The following is a 20794-nucleotide window of genomic DNA, read 5'->3' on the forward strand; positions in this document are numbered from 1 at the left end:
CTTGCTCTGTAGGTTGACTTTGAGCTCAGAGATCTGCATGTATTTGTCTCCCGAATGCTGGGATAAAAGGCATGTACCACCATGTCTGGATTTAAGCTTTCCTCAACTCAGAACTTTCTCTATACCATGATGGCCTAGAACTCAGAGATATGCTTGCCTCTACCTCCTGGGATTAAAGGTGCATTCCACTGTGCTTGAACCTAAGCTGAGTGGGATCTTGTCTCAACGTCACCACTCCCTTAATCCGTTTATCTCCTTGAACATAGGATTTAGCTCCATTTCTCTTCCTGGTGCCCCTTTATTACTTGAACCATATATTTTATATTTTTCCTTCCTCAGCTCGCTCCTATTCATTAAAGTGCTCTTCATAAGAGTGAACTTTAGTGGGGCTGGGGATTTAGCTCAGTGATAGAGCGCTTACCTAGGAAGCACAAGGCCCTGGGTTCGGTCCCCAGCTCCGAAAAAAAAGAACCAAAAAAAAAAAAAAAAAAGAGTGAACTTTAGTAACCACACCACAGAATTTAAGCCAGGCTGCTTTCAGACTCGTCAAAGCAATTAATCTAAACCTCTTCACTTTAGCCTTAGGCAGACTTTTCAGACATTGGCAAAACACAGCCATGTTCTTCACCAAAATACCACAAAAACAGTCTTATGCCACATACTGAAATTCTTCTCCATTCAACCTGGGCCAGGTTGCACAGTTCAAGTCACTCTCAGCAACAAAGTCTTCAATATTCCTATTAGGGTAGCCCATTAAGCCCCACTTTTAAAGCATCCCAGGGCTTTCTAAATCCAAAGCTCCCAAATCCATCTTCCTCCAAACAAAGCATGGTCAGTCCAATCAAAGCAATACCCCAATTTTTGGCACCAGCTTCTGTCTTTTTTTTTTTTTAATTTATTTATTTCATGTATATGCGTACACTGTAGCTGTCTTCAGACACACCAGAAGGGGGCATCAGATCTCATTACAGATGGTTGTGAGCCACCATGTGGTTGCTGGGAATTGAACTCAGGACTTCGGGAAGAGCAGTCAGCACTCTTAACCGCTGAGCCATCTCACCAGCCCCACCAGCTCCTGTCTTAGTCATGGTTTTACTGCTGTGAAGAGACACCATGACCAAGGCAACTCTTATGAAGGACATTTAATTGGGGCTGGCTTACAGTTCAGAAGTTCAGTCCATTACCAGCAAGGCAGGAACACGGCCACATCCAGGCAGGAATGATGCAAGCGGAGCTGAGACTTCTACATCCCATTTCAAAGGCAAACAGCTTCTAGGCAGCTAGGATGAGGGTCTTAGTGCCTATGCCCATAGTGACACACTTCCTCCTACAAGACCACACCTACTCAACAAGGCCTCAGCTCCTAATAGTGCCATTCCATGGGTCAAGCATATTCAAACAACCACAACGTATAAATAAACTGTTGTAACATTTGCTGTTTACTCATTAAACCTATGATACAAAGCCTCATGTGTCGCCTACTAGGTAAGGAGAAGGAGCTGACATCTGGCTATGTTAGTGGTTTTTAGGCCATCTGAAAAATAAAGATAAAACAATCAAGGAGTTTGGTGGACACAATCATGAATGAGAAACTGAATCTCGTTCTATTGTGTGTGTGTGTGTGTGTGTGTGTGTGTGTCAGGGGGAGGTAAGGCGATAGAACAGTTTTTGGCCTCATGCCCATAATTTGAGAGAGTATGGGATACAAGTTGCCATGAAGGACAGTGGAAGACAGAGAAGACCTCATGCCCATTTTTTTCCTGAAGTCTTGGGTTGTTGAAGCAGGTATAAGGAAACAGGTGATAACTGGAAGCAGAGGTTTGCTGCCTACGAGTGTGAGGTGGGAGAGGACTAAACTGTACTCCCGAAAGATACAGAGAAGCTACCCTTTCTTTCCCAGATCCCCGTTCTACACTCCCACTTGAAGACATTCCTAACCCTGTGACAATCCTCAGAAAGAAGAGGAGGAGTTGGTGGCGTTTGTAGTAACAGGATGAGAAAGTGTGAGACTTCCTGTTATGTATGTGTGACAGCTGGTGATAAGTGGAGGGGCCTGTGCAGGAAATCCGTTCGGCTTCTGCAGTGTGACCTCCCCGAAACTTGGCAGCTCCTTTAGTCTAGACGTTGATGGCAGGACAAAGAGGTGCCTGCACCATGAGCGATGTGGTAGAGAGGAGCCTGGAAGGACCCTTGGCACTCACTACAGACAAGTCCTCCCAGAAACGGGGAGACTTGGTGGAAATATTAACTGGGGAGAAGGTAAAATTTGACGACACGAGACTTTCTTTAATTCTTCAGAATGGCTTGGAGACCCTGCGAGAGGAAAATGCTTTGACAGATGTCATCTTGTGTGTGGACATTCAGGAATTCTCTTGCCATCGTGTGGTGCTTGCTGCAGCCAGCAACTATTTCAGGTCAGCCTGCTTTGAGTCCCTGTCAAACTGCACGCATATTGCACAGAAAATAACTGTAGACGTGAGAGCTCTGCAGTCCACAAGATCGAGCAAGTTCAATCTGATTTGCTGATGCACTTATGGTCACATATATTCTTACATAAAATATGTTATGTATCTTGTCATATATTACTTCATATATTATATAGACTGTAAATATGTGTGCATATACAGTAAGGTTTGTGCTTACTTAAAATATAGGAAAGGAAACTCTCAACCTTTAGGGTTGATTTGGGCCAAGAGAAACTGGGACAATTTAGAAGCAGTATTTATTTATTACTTGGAACCTTTCAGTGCCATCCTTGGTCTAATTCCACCATTTTGATACTTTTCTTCAAAAGATTTAATTATTCTCTGTCTTAATATTCTTTATCATATCTTAGAGTCAAGATACTTTTGACATACTTTAAAAATATGTTGTTATCTTTTACCTTGCCAAGTGTATTTTAGTAATGATAAAATTGAAAATATGCTTTAAAACCTTATCTCCATCTATTCTCCTCTCTCTCTCTTTCTCTCTCCCTCCCCCCTCTCTCTGTGTGTGCGTCCTTATACATATACAAGTATATAATTTTATAAATATATAAGTATATCTTTAATTTTAAGGATGTGAAATTACTTAAGTCAGGGGGATTTTTTCCCCCTCTCTCTCCTCAGTTTGACTAATGTGTTTAAAACACGATATTGTCTTTGTTCATCGGTAGAGGTAGAGAACAAGAATGTGGCCTTGCTTTTGGAGTTACCACATAACTTACTGAAAATTAGGGGTTTCTGGTGTGCAAGGAGAAGGTGGGAAGGACAAACAATGCAAGAAGTTTCTGGATGTAAAAGGCTTCTGAGGTGTCCTAGTGAGATGACGACCTGGAGTTAGAAGACTTGTTTTCATTTCACTTGAACCTTTCCTGGCCATGAATTTTAGGCGAGTTTCCTGTTACTCTGAATTTCTTCTTTTGTCAACTGGAAGATGAGGATAGTGACAGTTTCTCATCATCGTTTGTAACAATCCTCTTAGTGGAACGGTCTTACACGATGTCTGGCAGATACATAGGCTCATAAGGTCTCTGTCAAAACCCTATATGAATACAGCTGCACCAGCACTTTGAGCACCAGTGTGGTCATGTAGAGAACCAGTGAGTAAGGGAGGCATTTCAGAAAGTAGGGGGGAAAAATCACTTTATTTTTAGTGAGATTTTCCTACCTCTCAGCTCTGGTTGAGGGTTTTAAGAAAGTATCATGTGAATACATATGATATTTTCAAATATCACACATTTCAAATAAAATGTGACTGTATACAGTCAAATATATAAACATCAAGCAAATATACATATACATATATAGCTCATATCATTCATATATACATGTGTGTGTGTATAAGATCGTATTTTATTTGGGGTAGTTAGGAGAAAATTTTTCTGTAGAATTCGAAGAGCAGAGTCAGAAGGTTGTTGTATGTAAAGAGCTCCCATATGTTGACAAGGCAAGGGGCAGGGCCTATGAGAGTTTGAAGGAAGTCATGCCTGCTCTCTATCACAAACAACGGTCACTGGTTTCACTCTGCACTGGCACGATGAAGTTGACCGACGCCCCCTTTTTCAGATGAGGAAATGAAAACTGCACATTACGTACCTGGCCGTTGCAGGAGTGAGGATTCCACACATTCTAAGAGTCCTTGTTTTATTTGCAGTACGAGCTGCCACGAAGAGAGTGAAGCATCATTCTCTTGGCATCATAGCTTGGTAAAATATAAGCACGTCATAAACATGGGTTGACACAAACGCACCGCTTCACCTGCCCCTGTACTGGCCAAGAGCTTTCTCATTCAGGAGGGAATGAAGGCCAGTCTGTCTCAGTGCCCTGGGTTTTCATGCTTTCAGTTTATTCTTCATGTTTTGAGTCACTGAAAAACTGTTATCATTGGTTGGTAGTTTTATAAATGTGTTTGCTTGCTTACCAGACAGGACTATTGACTGTCTTCCCTTGAGACACTACTTTTTTTGGTCCATAGATTTCTCCTCATAAACAGAAGGTGCCTTAGCTCAGATCTTCTGTCCTTGCCAATGTAGAAAACACTCCGCTGGTCCTCAGGGCTGGTATGGCAGTAAGAAGTTGGAGCACACACAGTTGTGAGTGTCTGCCTGTGGATGCAGACTTTCTTAACCTTTCTTTAGATTTACATCTAGGTATTTCCAATGTAGTTTCCCCCCTATAATGGATACAGGACTCTGGAGATTACATTCTGTTATCTGTTCACTGAGCAATTGTGTGGGATAGATAGGCTTTGTACCACACGTACTTGACTCATTTAATGTGTACAAAAATTTTGTGTACAACTCTTTTGTGCACACAATAATACTGTGTTCATCTTACGGGTGTGTGTGTGTGTGTGTGTGTGTGTGTGTGTGTGTGTGTGTGTGAAGTCTAGGTGTCAGTTAATTAAAAAGAAATAGTCAACTTGAATCCTAAGACCAAGGACCAGCATCCGGTCTGACAGTGGCTCACTGCCTCTTTGCTTTGTTTCTAAGGTTTTGGAAGGGGTGAGACATCTGTTATTGTCCTGACACCATGGCGGTTCAAAACTAGCAGCCTCTGTGTGTGACACAGAGCAGGCACCACTTCCCTCAAACTTAGCCCCTGGCCTTGTCAATAAATATGTGGGGGCCATTTGACCCACAGCAGCCTGCTATTCCGGCTCATTGCACACATAGAAAAGCAGTTGGAAGAATTTATGTGTGCACCAGAAGAATGATAGGGTAGGACTGTGTCAGCCAAACAAGGACAACATTAGTCACCCAGACAGTGATTTCCCTTTGTCGGTCTATTTTAAAGTCTTGAGAGAAACGAGGAAGTTGGAGAAAAAATGTGTTTTGTGAAGAGTGAGAAATGAACAATGGATAGTAAACCTTAAAAGTTAGCTTCTGGGCTGGAGAGATGGCTCAGCCGTTAAAGGCTAGGCTCACAACCAAAAATATAAAAGTTAGCTTCTTGGCTTTGTAAATCTGGGAGGAACTATTTGGCCTCTTGAAGGCCCAGCAGCCAAATCTGCAACTAAAGATTTGCAGGTCTACATTTACAAGTGAGTTGTCATAGAATGCAAATAATAAAAACAGTTCATTTATTAATCTGCTTAAAAACATGTTATATGTTGCAGTAAGTCAGATTTTTTAGTTTTTGTTTTGTGATCAGAATTGCCTCTGGCTCACTTGAGAGGATAAATGTATGTGTGTGATAGTATAGACTTAGAAAATCCCTCCCAAGGAGTACAGAGAAGCAAACCCAGAGAAAGGAAATAGGTGCAAGGAGGTCAGGCAGCAGTTGAGATCTCAGCCATTCAGCGTGTGTCAGGAGGAGCCCAACTGCTATAGAATCCTGAAGGCCACAGTATAGAACAGAAGTTCTCAACCTGTAGGTCATGACTCCCTTGGCAAACCTCCAATTCCAAAAATATTTATATTATGATTTGTAACAGTAGTAAAATTACAGATTCCAAGGAGTGGGAACTCAAATGAGGTCAGCTTTAGTACTAAATCATAGGAAGACTGGAATGTGGCAGAGAGCAGGGAGGGCAGAATTTCAGGCCTTCAGGGCAGTTGGGAATCTCTGTCTGTCTGTCGTCTCTCTCTCTCTCTCTCTCTCTCTCTCTCTCTCTCTCTCTCTCTCTCTCTCTCTCTCTCTCTCTCTCTCTCTCTCTTTCCCCCTCCCTCCCTCCTTCCCTCCCTCTTCCCTGGCTGTACCTCCTATTGGACTTCTCAGCTTAGACTTCTGCCACATGGTTGAAGTTTGCTTTTTGGTAGATCTGAGACTCATTTCTTGCAGCTTTTGCTCCAAAGGGAACTAAGGGATTCTCTGCTTTTAGTACAAAAAGCTCCTGGGAAAGTTGCTGATTGACTTAGACTTCAATTACCGTTCCTGGACCAATAACTGCATCAGGGAATTGGGACACAATGATCAATCTAATTTAGGAGCTTAGCTAAAGAGATAGGTGTGTGTGTGTGTGTGTGTGTGTGTGTGTGTGTGTGTGTGTGAGAGAGAGAGAGAGAGAGAGAGAGAGAGAGAGAGAGAGAGAGAATGAGAATAGTCACACATCACTTGAACAGCATAGTCTGAGTGAATTCTGGCTAGAAGAGGCAATGTCCCAGAAAAGGAAGACACTGAGCAAAAAGAAAATTCTGCTTTCTTCCTTTTACTGGACAATTTACTGTAACTTTGTATTGCTTTGACTGTCTGGAAGCTCATGGACTAATTACCTTAGCCCTACTTTCAGTGCAAAGGTCATACTAATTACATGAGTGATGATACCATTATGATTTTAAAACATGATGAATCTGAAAACTAATGGTTTGCATGAGGGAGCAACGAAAAAAAAACTAGATACAATGGTCCATGCCTGGGGTCAAATAAGAACTGACCAGATCCATGGGGTCTTTGGTCATATTGAGTAAGTTGGATTATCTGGGGCATTTTGGTTTGGGAGGATTTAGGAGAGGGTCTGAAACCCAGTGACTATTCTGGAAAAAGGGATTACTAGACAAGGGCACATGCACATGGGCACACATGGACACACACACTGTAGTGTGCACAAACAGGAGAGATGAGAAGAGTGTCGATTTACTTAGCAGCATCGTAAGACTCAGGCTGGCAGACCCACGGTGGACCTTCTAGAGAGGTAACATGCATACACGCATGCAGATCACCAGAAGTAGAGTAGATGTGCAGTTCAGTAGAGCCGAGAGACTCCTAGGGTCAGACCATGAAAGGTTTTGTTAGAGCTGGCTATGGAGTGGAATGTATCTTACTGGCATGGGAAGTACATGAAGTACTAGAACATTAAAAAAAAAAAAAAAAAAAAGACATGATTTGACCTCTGTGTAAAAATGCCCTGTTAGGTTGTAAGTAGGGAGAGCCACATCAGAGAGACCCTCTAGAAGTTGCAACAAGTTACAGTGTAGTTGGGCATAGTGACACAGGTTTTCGGGAGGCTGAAGGAGATCCCTTTTCTGACCTTCTCAGGCACCACGCACACATGTGGCATGCACAGATATATGTGGGCAAATACTCGTACACAGAAAATAAAAATCAATAAATCTTAAAAAAATTAAATCAAATAAAAACATGGGTTGTTCTTGGCTTTTTGGTGAGGTGGCGGTTTCCTCATTAACCACTGGCACTATGGTAAGCAGCTGGGAGAGTAGCACTAATCTATTGACATAAACATGATCTGAGATCTGTTGGCAATTAACAGCTGCTGGAGAAGGAGATAACCACGGTTTTTTGTTTTTTTTTTTAATGGTGTAGTCTCTAATAAATTGCCTCTACTCCAGTAAATGCCCACCTATACTCCCACAGTGGCGAGAACAATCTACTTAACTCAGTGGGCCACACATAGGGAGGAAGCATAAAACTAGGAGGGGAACTTGGGAATAAGAATATTTCACTAGGAAGCGCAAGGCCCTGGGTTCGGTCCCCAGCTCCGGAAAAAAAAAAAGAACCAAAAAAAAAAAAAAAGAATATTTCAGCATGAGGAGAGAGGTGATGGAGGGGAAGCGGTGTGTGTGAAAGTGACCACAATCTATTATATACACGTATTAACCATAGAAGACTTAGAACCCATGGATTACTTTAGATCAAGGATTGACACAGTTGTTCTGTAAGGGGCCAAGAGGCAAATGTTTAAGCTTTGGAGCCATCTGGTCTCTATGCTAATTGTTCAACACATAAATGAATGTGCATTGCTGAAACTTTGTTTCCAAAAAGAGGGTTTTGTCATTGTTCCACAGGTGTGGTTAGCCCACTGGCTGTGGTTGGCTGGCCTCTAGATCCAGCTATGTGATTTAAATAACGACTTAGCAGATCTAGAAGCCTCCTCCTTGTAAACAGCTTTCCTTTTTCTATTGTGTTTAAACATTGATGGTGTTTCTATGTCAGGAAAGCAAGCATTGTGTTTAAGAGACTGCTATATTCACTAGGCATCATCCCTCTCCTCTGTCATCTCCTCTCTTCCACAGTGCTGCTCCTCTATTGTTTCAGTATTTAGTTACCCAGAATCCTCCTGTGCAGAAACCTGGTTTTATATTTTCTATATTTTCTTGTACCTACTACAGTAAGTAATCCTAATATTTAAAAGCTTGTTTTCTATTACATATGGAAGTCATACTGATTAAAGCAAATCTGGGAAAAAAGAACAACATTTAAAGACTAATAAATATGTACTGAATGTTCTGATGTATTGAGCTATAAATTTACAGATAAACTACCCAGAAGTATTTTTTTTTTTTATTCTTTTTTTCGGAGCTGGGGACCGAACCCAGGGCCTTGCGCTTGCTAGGCAAGTGCTCTACCACTGAGCTAAATCCCCAACTCACCAGAAGTATTTTATTATCATTTAATACTATCAGCTCTTTCTTCCAGGCATTGCAAAGTCATCGTGCTTGTACCACATACTGTCCTTTATTATCCTTTATTTCCAACTCAATTATATAGTGTAAGCATTTTCCTTGTTATTCCATACTTTCTATAGACATAGTTTAATGATTTCTGTCAATTGTGGATGTATTCTAATTCACTTACTACTTAGTTGTGAACACTTCCATAGTTGTAACAGCTTTTTGTATAAACTTAAATGCTTTGATAATTGGTTAGGAAAAGTCCTAGGTGTTGACAAAAGGAACAATTCTCACCTCACAGGAACAGAGGCAAATTCTGGAGGCAAATATGAGAGACTGTAGCCTAGGAACACAAAATATGGTTTCTTCCTGAATGCCATGTTTCCATGAGGTAGCAATTTCATGAAGCTTCTACAGAAACAGAACATGTTTTGGGTCAACATGTTTGCCCATTACACTGATGGGTACATTGGGTCAGTATGTTCTTAACAAGGTGAGAATCCACAGCTGGATGCTATCTGTTGAGATTCTTAGCCTTTCTGTTGGTAAAAGTTAGTGTACATCCCAAAGCTTATCTAATAGTCACAAAGATGTTGGGTAACACACACAAGAGGGTGATAAATGGCTGCTGAGGGCACTGATAATGGCTCAACGTAATTTGGAACTTGCAGCATTCTAACATCTCTCCATGATCTCTCCACGGTGATGGATGTTCTAATCCATCAGTCGTCCCTTGTAGTCACAGCTTCTTCCCAGGAGCTCTTGTTCCCATGGGTATGGAACTATGGACCCAAGGGATACAAATATTTGAAGACAAATGAAGCATATGGCCCAGTCGTTACAAAAGACAATCAGAGGTATCCCAAGAGGCTTCTGTGAGGGTCTTCCCTCACTGCTCAGTAGCCCTGAAAACTGCCTGCAATCTTTGAATACATTAAGGAAGTACTACAGCTATTACACTCAGTGCCCTGTGTCACCCAGGTTAGCTTAGGCATTTGGGGTGCTGTACTTTGAATCTTTAAAAAGTTCTCTACGAGGGAGGACCAACCAGAAGTAGAGATTCTTTCCCTGTGTACTGAAGAAGTCCATTCAGGGCCAAAGCCTGGCAAGTGTCATGGGTGCTGATTGGCCCTTGTACAACTTCCCCTCTTCCTCATCCACCCTTCCTCTTTTTCTGGTTTTGCTGTTGCTCTCTGACAGGGGTGCCCAGCTTTGTCCTCTTGCCTTCTGGTGTCTGTGTCATCGACAGCAAAATCTCAGTCTTGTGGTCCAGATCAGTCTGGCGGCTGTCAGGGGGAGCACCCTGGAACATGCATGTGACTATCACTGTGCTCCGCAGTAGGGGTACTCTGCTACTAGCAGATCCTCTACGTCTTGGGAAGAAGATGTGGACCAAAGTCTGCCTGTAGGGTTCTAAGTAGTTAAGTCAGAGACTGATCCCTAACTTCTGGATAATGATGTGGCCATCACAGCGAGCTTCTACAGGGTCCTGTGTGAGTCGAGATGGGACAGAGAAGAGCAAGAAGATGTTATGAGGTGCATAGGGCTGGAATGTGGCAGTGACCAGCACGTGCCAATGCTCATCTAATCTAATTAAGTGCTACTCTAAGAGGACCTCGCGGAAGTGGTCTGGGAGGCAAATGGTATTTGGTTAGGGCAGTGGTTCTCAACCTTCCTAACACTTCAACTCTTTATTACTGTTCCTCATGTTGTGGTGACCCAACCATAAAATATTCTCATTGCTTCTCTGTAATTGTGATTTTGCTACCGTTATGAGCTGTAGTCTAAATATCTGCGTTGTTTGATGATTTTAGGTGACCACTGTAAAAGGGTGCCTTTGACCCCACACAAAGGGTCATGACCCACAGGTTGAGAACCACTGGGTCAGGGACAAGCAGGTTGTACTTCCAGTGGTGAGTGTGAGATAAACCCAAAGGAACATTGAGTCAAGTAATAGCCACGATGTGCGTAACACAGAAGCACAGTTAGAAGAGCACAGAGTTAGCATCAGGACCTTGGAGGTCTGATTCCAAGAATCGAGTTCTCATTACACTATAACACGTATCCGTGCAAGGTCATGCTGTAGTTCACTGCTATTTATACTCACAGTACTTACAGTGTAGGTCAGAGTGTGGAGTGGCGTAGTTAAATCTTGGCCTTAACTGTCAGTGTGGGTGCCTTCTCATCTCTCTGTTCATCTATCTTTGCACCCAACAGTTATTAAAAAGTGCTTGCCATGACATTTTTAAAAGACTCAAGTGTACTAACTCATTTATGGTTTAAAAATCTAGGTCTACTGCTTTCAGGTCCAGATGGATCTGTGTGTCCAAGCTAATCTCTACGTGTGTCTGTCTCTTTGTGTGTCTCCTTTCCCCTCCCCTTGCATCTGTTGAATAGAGACAAGGAGGTCACAAATGTCTTTGAATTTTGACTTCTGCCAGCTCAACAATTTCAATGGGAAACGAACTTCTTATAGTAATAGTTCCGGAGAAGGTTCTGAAACTGGCTCTGCTTGGACCCACTTTGTTCTGCACTCCGCTCTCACTAATCACTAAGGCTTGGGGGATGTAGTATATGACTTGGATTATGTTTGCCACAAGAACTGAGGCTAGCTCCACACGGACATTCAAGACGGTATAAGGGGAAGGGTGGGTCACAGTGGGAAGCCTGGTGCTCCAATTCTGTAGGACAGAACGAGCCTTTCTCTCATACATTTGGATAAGAGCCCCATGGCTTGCTGAGTCACCAGTATTGCCCTGGTGGGATTTTGAGGGTTCTGCTTGCACAGTAAGCAAGCCAACTTCTGCTTCTCTAGAGCCATATGCAGTGACTTTGAGGAGTGGTCAACTTGAACCAGAAGGTTGGCAAACAGAAGTTCTTTTAAGATCTGATGCTACTTACAGTCAGTGGAGGGAATGCTCAGCTTTAAGATCCTTTCTCACTTTAGTTCAAATGGGATGCCGTCTGTCAGGTATGTGTCTGTAGTAGAAAGAAAGGTGTCTCTGAACTTTCAAATGTTAGTGTTTTTTTTTTTTTTTTATTACTATAACAAATACTTGAGGCTGGGAACTTTAAGAAGAAGGAAGAGTTGTATAGTTCTGGTGGTACGAAGGCATGGTGACAGCACTGGCCTGGCTCTGGCCTTGACAGTTACCTAATAGGCTGTATTATGGTGGGAGTATGTCAGGGAGCAAGGTCCCATAGTGAGACAAGAAGCCAGACAGCTGCGTGGGTAGAGCCAGTCTTCCTCTTTCAAATAGCGCTTTTTGACAACTGAGCAGTGTCCCATGAGAACCACATTGGTTCTTCTGATGACTGTGTCCTAACAGCCTCACTGCTTTGGTACTTGGTTTTGTACTCGTACACTGCCACATTGAGGACCATGTTTATAACACGCAAACCCTTGTGGGGAATGAACCACAGCAGAAGCTGCGCTTCCAGATGTGAGTGGATTTGCATGCACGTAACAGACAAGATCAAAATCTCATGTGATTTATTATTAATAAGGCTTTTATATCAGGCTGTTTATGGAAACTCTGAGCTCCAATGAACTGTGCTACCTGAGTCCAGGCTGCAGAGCTTTTTCTGAGTCTATTAGCTAGAGACATAAGATGCCAGCGTAAGGCCTGGTAGCAAGAGTTTTCCAGGCTGAGAAGAGGAGGTTGCTTGTACCTCTCTCCTTCGTGAAATATCCCTAGGCCTGATGGGATCCTGGGATCTCAAAAGGTGGAAGAGAACTCTACTACAAAAAGAAACACGAATTTCCAGGCAAATATTTGTCCTAGCTCTAGCCAATTATCTTAACTTTGATCTTCATTGTATCTTCTTGTTAGGTGGGAGCCAAAGGGGCCTGTCTTAGGGGACCCCTCACCCCCCAGGTTCTCATTCGGTAGCTGTGGCCATTTGAGTGAGACTATCCCCAAGGCTCACATATTTGAATGCTTGATCTCCACTTGGTAGAACGGTTTGAGAAGAATTAGGAGGTGTGGCCTTGTTGGAGAACTTAGGTCACTGGGTGGGCTTTGAGGTTTCAAAAGCCCATGCCACGCCCACTTAGCTTTCTCTCTTTGTCTCATGCTTGTGAATTAGGACGTAGGCCCTCAGTACTATTGTTCCAGTGCCACATCTGCCCGTCTGCAGCCATGCTACCTGCTGCGATGGTTATGGACTCACCTTCCGAAACTCTAAGCTCCCAGTTCGCTTTTTCTATAAATTGCCTCGGTCATGGTATTGTAACACACCCATAGAGAAGTAACCAAGACAGTAGCCCAGGCTTGCCTTGAATGTATGGCCCTTCCGCTTCAGTCTGGGATTACTATCACACTTAAATTAGGGCAGCGGTTTTTAAGTTTTGGTTTGCTAAGGAATCGTGGCCAGAATAGAGTCTAGTAAGATGCATCTAGTTAACCCCATTGGCAAAGATTTTAACTCATTTGGTTTAGGCTTGGTAAAGTTCAGGATCCTGCTCTCCTCACACAGTATTCAGATGTGGCTGGCCTTGGAGCTTACATCATGACTCACCCCGTGAGTTAGGAGAGTAAGGCTGAGTATTAGGAGAACAGAAAGCTTCCCCTTCTGACCCCGGATTAGGCACAAACCATACCCAAACACAGCAGCAAATGACCTTGTAGGTGTAAGTTTTGAGAAGACAAAAAGGGGAAGGCTGTGTTAGAATGGGCTAGGATGTGGTGGTGTATTTTATTTGGGCATGTTAATGAGGTGAACCAAAGGGCGCTTTTGGTTGCTGGATTTAAATACTTTGATAGCTGGACCTTCATAGTCAGGAGGAGAATGTGGCCAAATAAAGGAATAGACCTTGGTGGCTAGCTTTTGAAATGCAAGTAAATGATTTTAGCAGGGAGAAGGGAATGGTGGAGAAGGGCAAGGCCTGCCAGAGCCATGCTGGCCAGAGTCACTTCACTGAAGGTGCAAGTAGGACTTCAGAGAATAACTAGAGATCAGAATTTGGACTAAGCTGAATGCATACATCCTTCGTTTAGCTAGACTTGGCTCGGGGAGGGGCTGAGAGATGGCTTAGCAGGTAGAGCACTGGCCGCTCTTGCAGAGGACTGAGGTTCAGGACCCACATGGCAGCTCACAACTGTCTCTAGCTCCAGTTCCAGGAGATCTGATGTTCTCTTCTGGCTTTCATAGGTACTGTGTGCATACAGTACACACCACACGTGCAGAGAAACCATCCACATTTTAAAATAAATAAATTTAAAAAGAAAAAAAAAAGGAATTGGGTTAGGGAATGGAAGGGTTCAGTGCCTGCAGCTCAGTGTTTCTGGCTGTCATAAACAGCAAAATCATGTTACTTTCCATCACAGCTGGATCTGCTGACTCCTGATCTTTTTGCAATGGAAACTCCTTTGATTGGCTACCCTGAAAGCATATTCCTTTTTTATCAATGCTGCTCTTAGTACCTTACATGATGAAACTGAAAATGATGTCTTAACCTAGTTGCATATATGTGAAAACACACACACACACACACACACACACGCTTTAAAACAGATTCTTGATAGGTATTTTGGGTTGATCTTGATTTTAAAATCCTCTCACTTCAATTTTCTGAGCACTGGAATTGCAGGCTGTTATTCTGTGTTATCTACAGACAGCTACTTGTTTGTATTCTTGAGTTGAATTTTATCCACTTTGCAGTTAATGTTAGTGACGCAACACAGAATATCTTCGTGTAGCAGAGAAGTTAATCCTTGATATGAAGGGGACGTGAAGGGCTGAGCAGGGAACTAAGTAGGGACAGGCATGGGTTAGAATGCATGTGACAGTAGATGTGACTGGGGAGTACTTGTTTGCAGGCCTGGTGTTGAGGCAGGGAGGGTGCAGGAGAGGGTAAGCCACAGGTCAGTTGGAATGGGTGAGAAGTTCCATCAGGGACATATCAGGATGTTCAGGAGCCCGCAGAGCTCGTCAGAGTAGAAAGTGGAGTGCTTGTGGAGATTTCAAATTCAGGCCCTGTGTGGAGATTTCAAATGCAGGCCCTGTGTGTCTGATAGGAATTTTTTAATGGGAGGATGACCAACAAGAAACAGTTCTAAGGATCTCAGATAGAGCATCCATCAACTAACTAGCTCACTCACTCATTTATTTTCTGATTTTCTATAGAGATGGCATCTCCACTAGCACTGTGCTAGGCACTGGGGATTCAGCGGCAGTGACCGTCAGTTCGTTCTGTTCATAGGGTAGCAGAGAGGGTGATCATTAAATTAGTGAACAAGTATAGTACAGTGTTAGGCTGTGAAGAAAAGGAAAGAAAGGTACAGTGATGATTTTTGATTGGGTACAGCATGAGGGAGAGCATCTTTGAAGAAACAATATTTGAGAAGGGACCCTATTTGAGGGCTAAGCCCCATGGTCACTGAAGGGCTGTGTGGCCCAGGAAGTGTTCTCAACTGGGTCTGACTTCATGTAGATGAGTCATGGGCCTTTGGCTACATCCATGGTTGTGATGGGAGACTGGAATCACCGGCCCATGGCTACATCTCTGTATGGGAGACTGGAGTCACGGACCCATGGCTACACATCTGTGTGGTAGGAGATGTGCTGAATGACTCAGGCTCTGCACTGAGGTATCACTGAGTCACTGTACTGGACAACTGACTTACTGCTCTGAAACTATTTTTGTTTTAAAATGAGGATCTCATGCGAGTTGGTCCACATCTTTCTAGAAATTATTTTTTATTATATAATATTTCACTTACATGCTAAGGGGTACATTTTTTATTTTTATTTTTGTTATTGAGAGAGGTGGATACATGGGAGAACATGTATGTGGGCTTATGTATGGAGGTCATAGGACAATTTCTGGGAGTTGGTTCTCTTTCTATCATAAGGGTCCTGTGGATTGAACTCACACCTTCACATTTCTTACTAGTCCTCCTTGGGGCTTCCTTATTCTTTTCTTTTCCTTTCCTTTCCTTTCCTTTCCTTTCCTTTCCTTTCCTCTCCTCTCCTCTCCTCTCCTCTCCTCTCCTCTCCTCTCCTCTCCTCTCCTTTCCTTTCCTTTCCTCCTCCTCGTCTTCTTCCTCCTTCTCTCTCTCTCTCCTTCTCTCCTTCATTTCATTTCATTTCTTCCTAACTCTTTGTTATTATTGTTTTAAAACAGGCAAGTCTCAAACTCACAGAGATTTGCCTGCCTTGGCCTCTCAAGTACTGGGACTAAAGGCTTATGCTGACACACCTAGCCTACAAAAAGAGAAATATATCTATCTGACCCTCCTACTTCTGCTTGTTTGGCATATCCTACTGGCAGGTACCATCACAACCTGCTATTATTCTTAATTATTCTTATCTCTTTAAGTTAGCATACAAAGGGTGGGGTTCATTATGGCATTTTCATTCCCCCCTTGAGATATTTAGCTTAGGCTGAGTTTGAATTGGCCGTGTAGTGGGAGGGTGGTTGACCTTGAGCTCCTTATCTTCCTGCTTTCACCTCCTGTGTACTGGAATGACAGGCGTGTGCCACATATGTCTATACTTTATTCTTATGCATCACCCCTCTATATCCCCACTACCCCCACTGAGAGGTAAATTGCTAACAACCAAGTTGGCTCTGCTACCAGAGAGCAGACCCTGTTTAGTGTACTCAGTGTCAATGCTGAATTAATTCCCCAGTGTTTGACTTTGTATCCTACTGATTTTATTGAGTATTGTCTTCTGTTAGGCTCCAGCAAGGGCCCTAAGTTCTACTTATAGTGTCTCTTCTGTGACTGGCCATCATAGAGACCAAAATTTGTTCATGAATGTGCATGAATGAATCTCTGGGGTGGGGACAGCAATAGCTGCCTGGGGGTTCAGTCGATGAAGAGTTTGTTGGCTTAGCTTTAGTTCCCCTTTATTTGTGTTCAACATGCTGGCCATGGCCAAGGGCAGTGACAACATGTTGGAGGAGAGAAAGGAATGCTGAGACATTGGGAGTCAGATGTATAGAGAGACCTGGAGAGAAAGACAGTTTTCTTATACTTCTTTTTGTCTTCTTTCTTGCGTCCATAAAGGGTTTTAGAGTTGGTGCTACCATAACCCTGGCTCCACCTTTGCTGTAGATATAGGGTGGACAGCATGCAGAAAGTCTGAGACTAGGGACCTAAGAGAGACTAGGACAAGCTAAGAGAGACTGGCAGGCTCAGGGCTGAAGCTGTGTATGTCCTGCTCTCAGAATTTAGATGTCAATAGTCCTTAGCATGCTTGTGCGTTTGAATGCTTAGTTCCTAGCTGGTTGAGCTGTATAGGGAGGATGTGGGACCTAGTTGGAGGAAGTGGGTATCTGGGAGTAGGCCTTCTTGCTTACGACCCAGCTCCACTTCCTGTCCTCTCTCTGCTTTGTGATTTGAAAATACAAGGAAGTGGTTCATCTTCCTGCTACCACAATCATCCTTGCTGCTGTGCTTTCCCTCTCATATGACTGTGCTTTCAAGACAGGAACCAGAGAATTCTTCCCTTAAGTTGATTCTTGCTATCTGTTTGGCTGCAGCAACAAGAAAATTAATTAATTCATCCATCAAACACCATGTCTCTCACCAGCTAAAATCCCTCTGATCTGGCCTGGAATGGGAATGTCTTACTTGTTTGAGTTTTTATTTATGTATGTTATCTTACTTAGTCTTCAAATACTTCAGGAAATTTATCAGTCAGTGGGAATTTATCAATTACCATCAAGCAGATAATTGATTTGTATTTTCTCATTTATTGGATGATGTGAATGAGTCTAAGCTTTGTGTGGGCTCCAGGCTTCTGCCTGCCACAACCATTGGGCAGCACTTCTTTTTGGCTTTCTTCTGGGCTTTTGAAAAAACCAGGTTGCTTGAGAATTATCTGTTCCTAGAGGAGTCCTTGACTGTCAAGCAATGTCTTTATCTCTTGTGATAGTTGTGAAGTGTGTCCTCTAGTCCCTCCAGGACTAGGCTGAAGCAACCTTCTCTAAGCACCTGGTCTTATTTGGCTTCCTCGTGTATTGCTTATTGCATGCCAAATTCCTTTAATTTTCTGGGAAATCCAAATGTGAGTTAAACTGGAGTAGTGCGTCATCCACTGCACGTGATTCTAAGAGAGAATTCAGAAACTACATTTAGGAATTATGTTCAATTAAGAGTATAGATGATCTTAGAGAGACTAATAATGTGTCACCTTGAAATACATTGACTTCGTTTAAGAACTCTTCTTTGCGATAGTCATTGACTTAGCATATTCAAGGAGAGATAAAGAACCAAAGGGGAAGATATCAAGAAGCCAGCAAGTCAAATGGCTGTTTTTATGTTGGCAATCAGTTTAGGTCCTGACCTTGGGACTTCACTGTTGCAGGAGGTCAGATTTAAAGGGGGAATCTGTTCAGGTTTGGAACACAGGATCCTGGAAGGATTGACATCACAGGTCTCTCTTCTAGGGCCATGTTCTGCAACGACTTAAAGGAAAAGTATGAGAAGAGGATCATTATTAAAGGGGTGGATGCTGAGACCATGCACACGCTCCTGAACTACACATACACAAGCAAGGCTCTGATCACCAAGCAGAATGTTCAGCGGGTTCTGGAGGCTGCCAACCTTTTCCAGGTGTGTGACCAAACAAGTTCTGTACTCTTTGAAACAAATGGAAGCAGGGAGCCCCCAGAGACCTGTTTAGGGTGGCTGCCAGACCTGTATCTGAGATTTGCACATGCATGCAAATACACACAGACACACACACACACACACACACACACACACACACACACAGAGATACATGTACACAAAGTCAGACAGACTGACAGACATAGACACAGAGATACAAACACAGAGAGAGACATAGACACAGAGATACAAACACAGAGAAACAGAGAGAGACAGAAGAGACACAGAGAGAGACAGACAAAGAGAGAGAGTGACAGAGAGACAGAGAGACAGAGAGAGAGACAGACCTAAGAGACACAGAGAAAGACACAGAGAGGCACACGCACAGGACAAGGTTACCTGAAGGTCAGAAGGTGTTTGTTTGGATAGTTAGTGGTAGGTCATGGGATGAGGCATTACCTATGTCATCAGATGAAGCGGGGAATGTATTGCCTGGTTCTACACTTAATATCTAAGTGTAGAACAGTGGCTGCCAAGTGTAGCAGCCCAGTTAGAGCCGGTGGTGGAGCCCATGCTTTCTGTACAGAACATCGGAGTGTGAGTTGGACAGGAAATTAAGGGAACACAGAATATGACGGAAAGTGCTGAGAGTTGAAACTGGGTTTTCTGATTGGAGAAAGCACTGCTTGCCGTCACGCTGTGCAGCTTTCAGGCAGTGATGCTGTCTAAATGTGGGGGAATCAAGATACATGTGACAAGCACTTGGTGGCTGTGAAAGGAGAACATCGAGAGGTAAGCAGTGTCACAGAAGAGAGAAGAGTTCAGAATTATGATTTATTTTAAAATAATATATTGTTTCTATTCAATGATATTTGCTTCAGTATGATTATAGCAATTACACTGGCTTCATAAACTAATTAGACCAGGGGTTATATCAATTGCATCTATAATTATAACAAAGGTCCCGTCTAAATTATCACCTATGGCCAGGACTCCGATTATTCTGTTGAAGTTGGTTTCATCATATTAATGTTGTCTTGTTGCCTAGATGTGTAAGAAACAGAGTCTGGGGATAGGCCAAGTCACACCTAGGAACCAGAGATGAGCATCAAATCTTATGTATGGCTTGGCTCTTATGGAGGTGATTTTTGTTTATGTCATAATTGGCTTGGTACTTGAAGGGAACAGAACCCAAAGTATGGGAAAGTAAGTATCCCTGAAGGGTTCTGGATCTAAGATGGTTGGTAGCGGGTTTAGATCTGTTGAAGTTGGGGTTAGGGATTTATTAAAAAATCTGGCAAAAGACAGGAGTGTGGAAAGGAAATCCATCACAATTCAGCCTTAATGAATTTTGAGTAATAGTCAATTTTATTGTCTCAGTTCCCCGGGGCATCCTGAAGTTGCCAAGCCAATCATTTCCAGCAGGTCTGCTTTCCTGGTAATGTTGCCAAGTCATTCTCCTGACCTGATGTCTGTGCTTGCCATTAACCCCTTTGATTGGTAGGAAACTATCCCTCTTTATGGGATGGAGAAATCACTAACTTCATGCCTATTTGTAACTCACCCCCTCCTTCCCACTACTTTAACAATATGACCTTCATTGAAGTAGAAGTGTACATCTGGGATGAAGCAAAGAAGTGCAGACCGACAGGAGCCGGATGTAGATCGCTCCTGAGAGACACAGCCAGAATACAGCAAATACAGGGGCGAATGCCAGCAGCAAACCACTGAACTGAGAATAGGACCCCCGTTGAAGGAATCAGAGAAAGAACTGGAAGAGCTTGAAGGGGCTCGAGACCCCATATGTACAACAATGCCAAGCAACCAGAGCTTCCAGGGACTAAGCCACTACCTAAAGACTATACATGGACTGACCCTGGACTCTGACCTCATAGGTAGCAATGAATATCCTAGTAAGAGCACCAGTGGAAGGGGAAGCCCTGGGTCCTGCTAAGACTGAACCCCCAGTGAACTAAACTGGTGGGGGGAGGGCGGCAATGGGGGGAGGGTTGGGAGGGGAACACCCATAAGGAAGGGGAGGGGGGAGGAGGATGTTTGCCCGGATACCGGGAAAGGGAATAACACTCGAAATGTACATAAGAAATACTCAAGTTAATAAAAAAAAAAAAAGTGTACATCTGAGTAGGGTATCTAACAGCCTCTAACTTCACTAGCTGGGATGTGTAAAGGAACACTGTGTATGCTCCAAGTGCTGACAGATCACATCCTCTTATTTCCTGGGTCAGGAGTTGCCCAGCAAGAAATGTGTGTACTAAGGATATGTGAGGTGTTGGCACACTTCTCTTGCTTCACAACTGAGGTACACCCAAGGGTAGTAATAGAAAGGCAAGGAGATCCTGAAGCTGTGGCCTCATGGTTAGATTTGTTTTTCTCT

At 43.2% G+C, this 20794-nt stretch overlaps 1 protein-coding gene across 4 annotated transcripts in view; it reads left to right on the top strand.

Annotated features, from left to right (window-relative positions):
• Positions 1 to 2097: 2097 nt before the first annotated feature.
• Positions 2098 to 20794, top strand: part of Klhl6 (kelch-like family member 6) — a 47320-nt gene continuing 28623 nt past the window's right edge. Inside the window, 2 exon segments of one of the 4 annotated variants that reach the window (NM_001105867.1) lie at positions 2098 to 2414; positions 18237 to 18402. In NM_001105867.1, the coding sequence (NP_001099337.1) occupies positions 2128 to 2414; positions 18237 to 18402 (453 nt within the window). In that variant the 5' untranslated portion in view covers positions 2098 to 2127. 4 annotated transcript variants of the gene reach the window in all.

Source organism: Rattus norvegicus, chromosome 11 (genome assembly GCF_021556685.1).
Source record: "Rattus norvegicus strain SHRSP/BbbUtx chromosome 11, alternate assembly SHRSP_T2T, whole genome shotgun sequence".
Taxonomy (NCBI): Eukaryota; Metazoa; Chordata; class Mammalia; order Rodentia; family Muridae; genus Rattus; species Rattus norvegicus.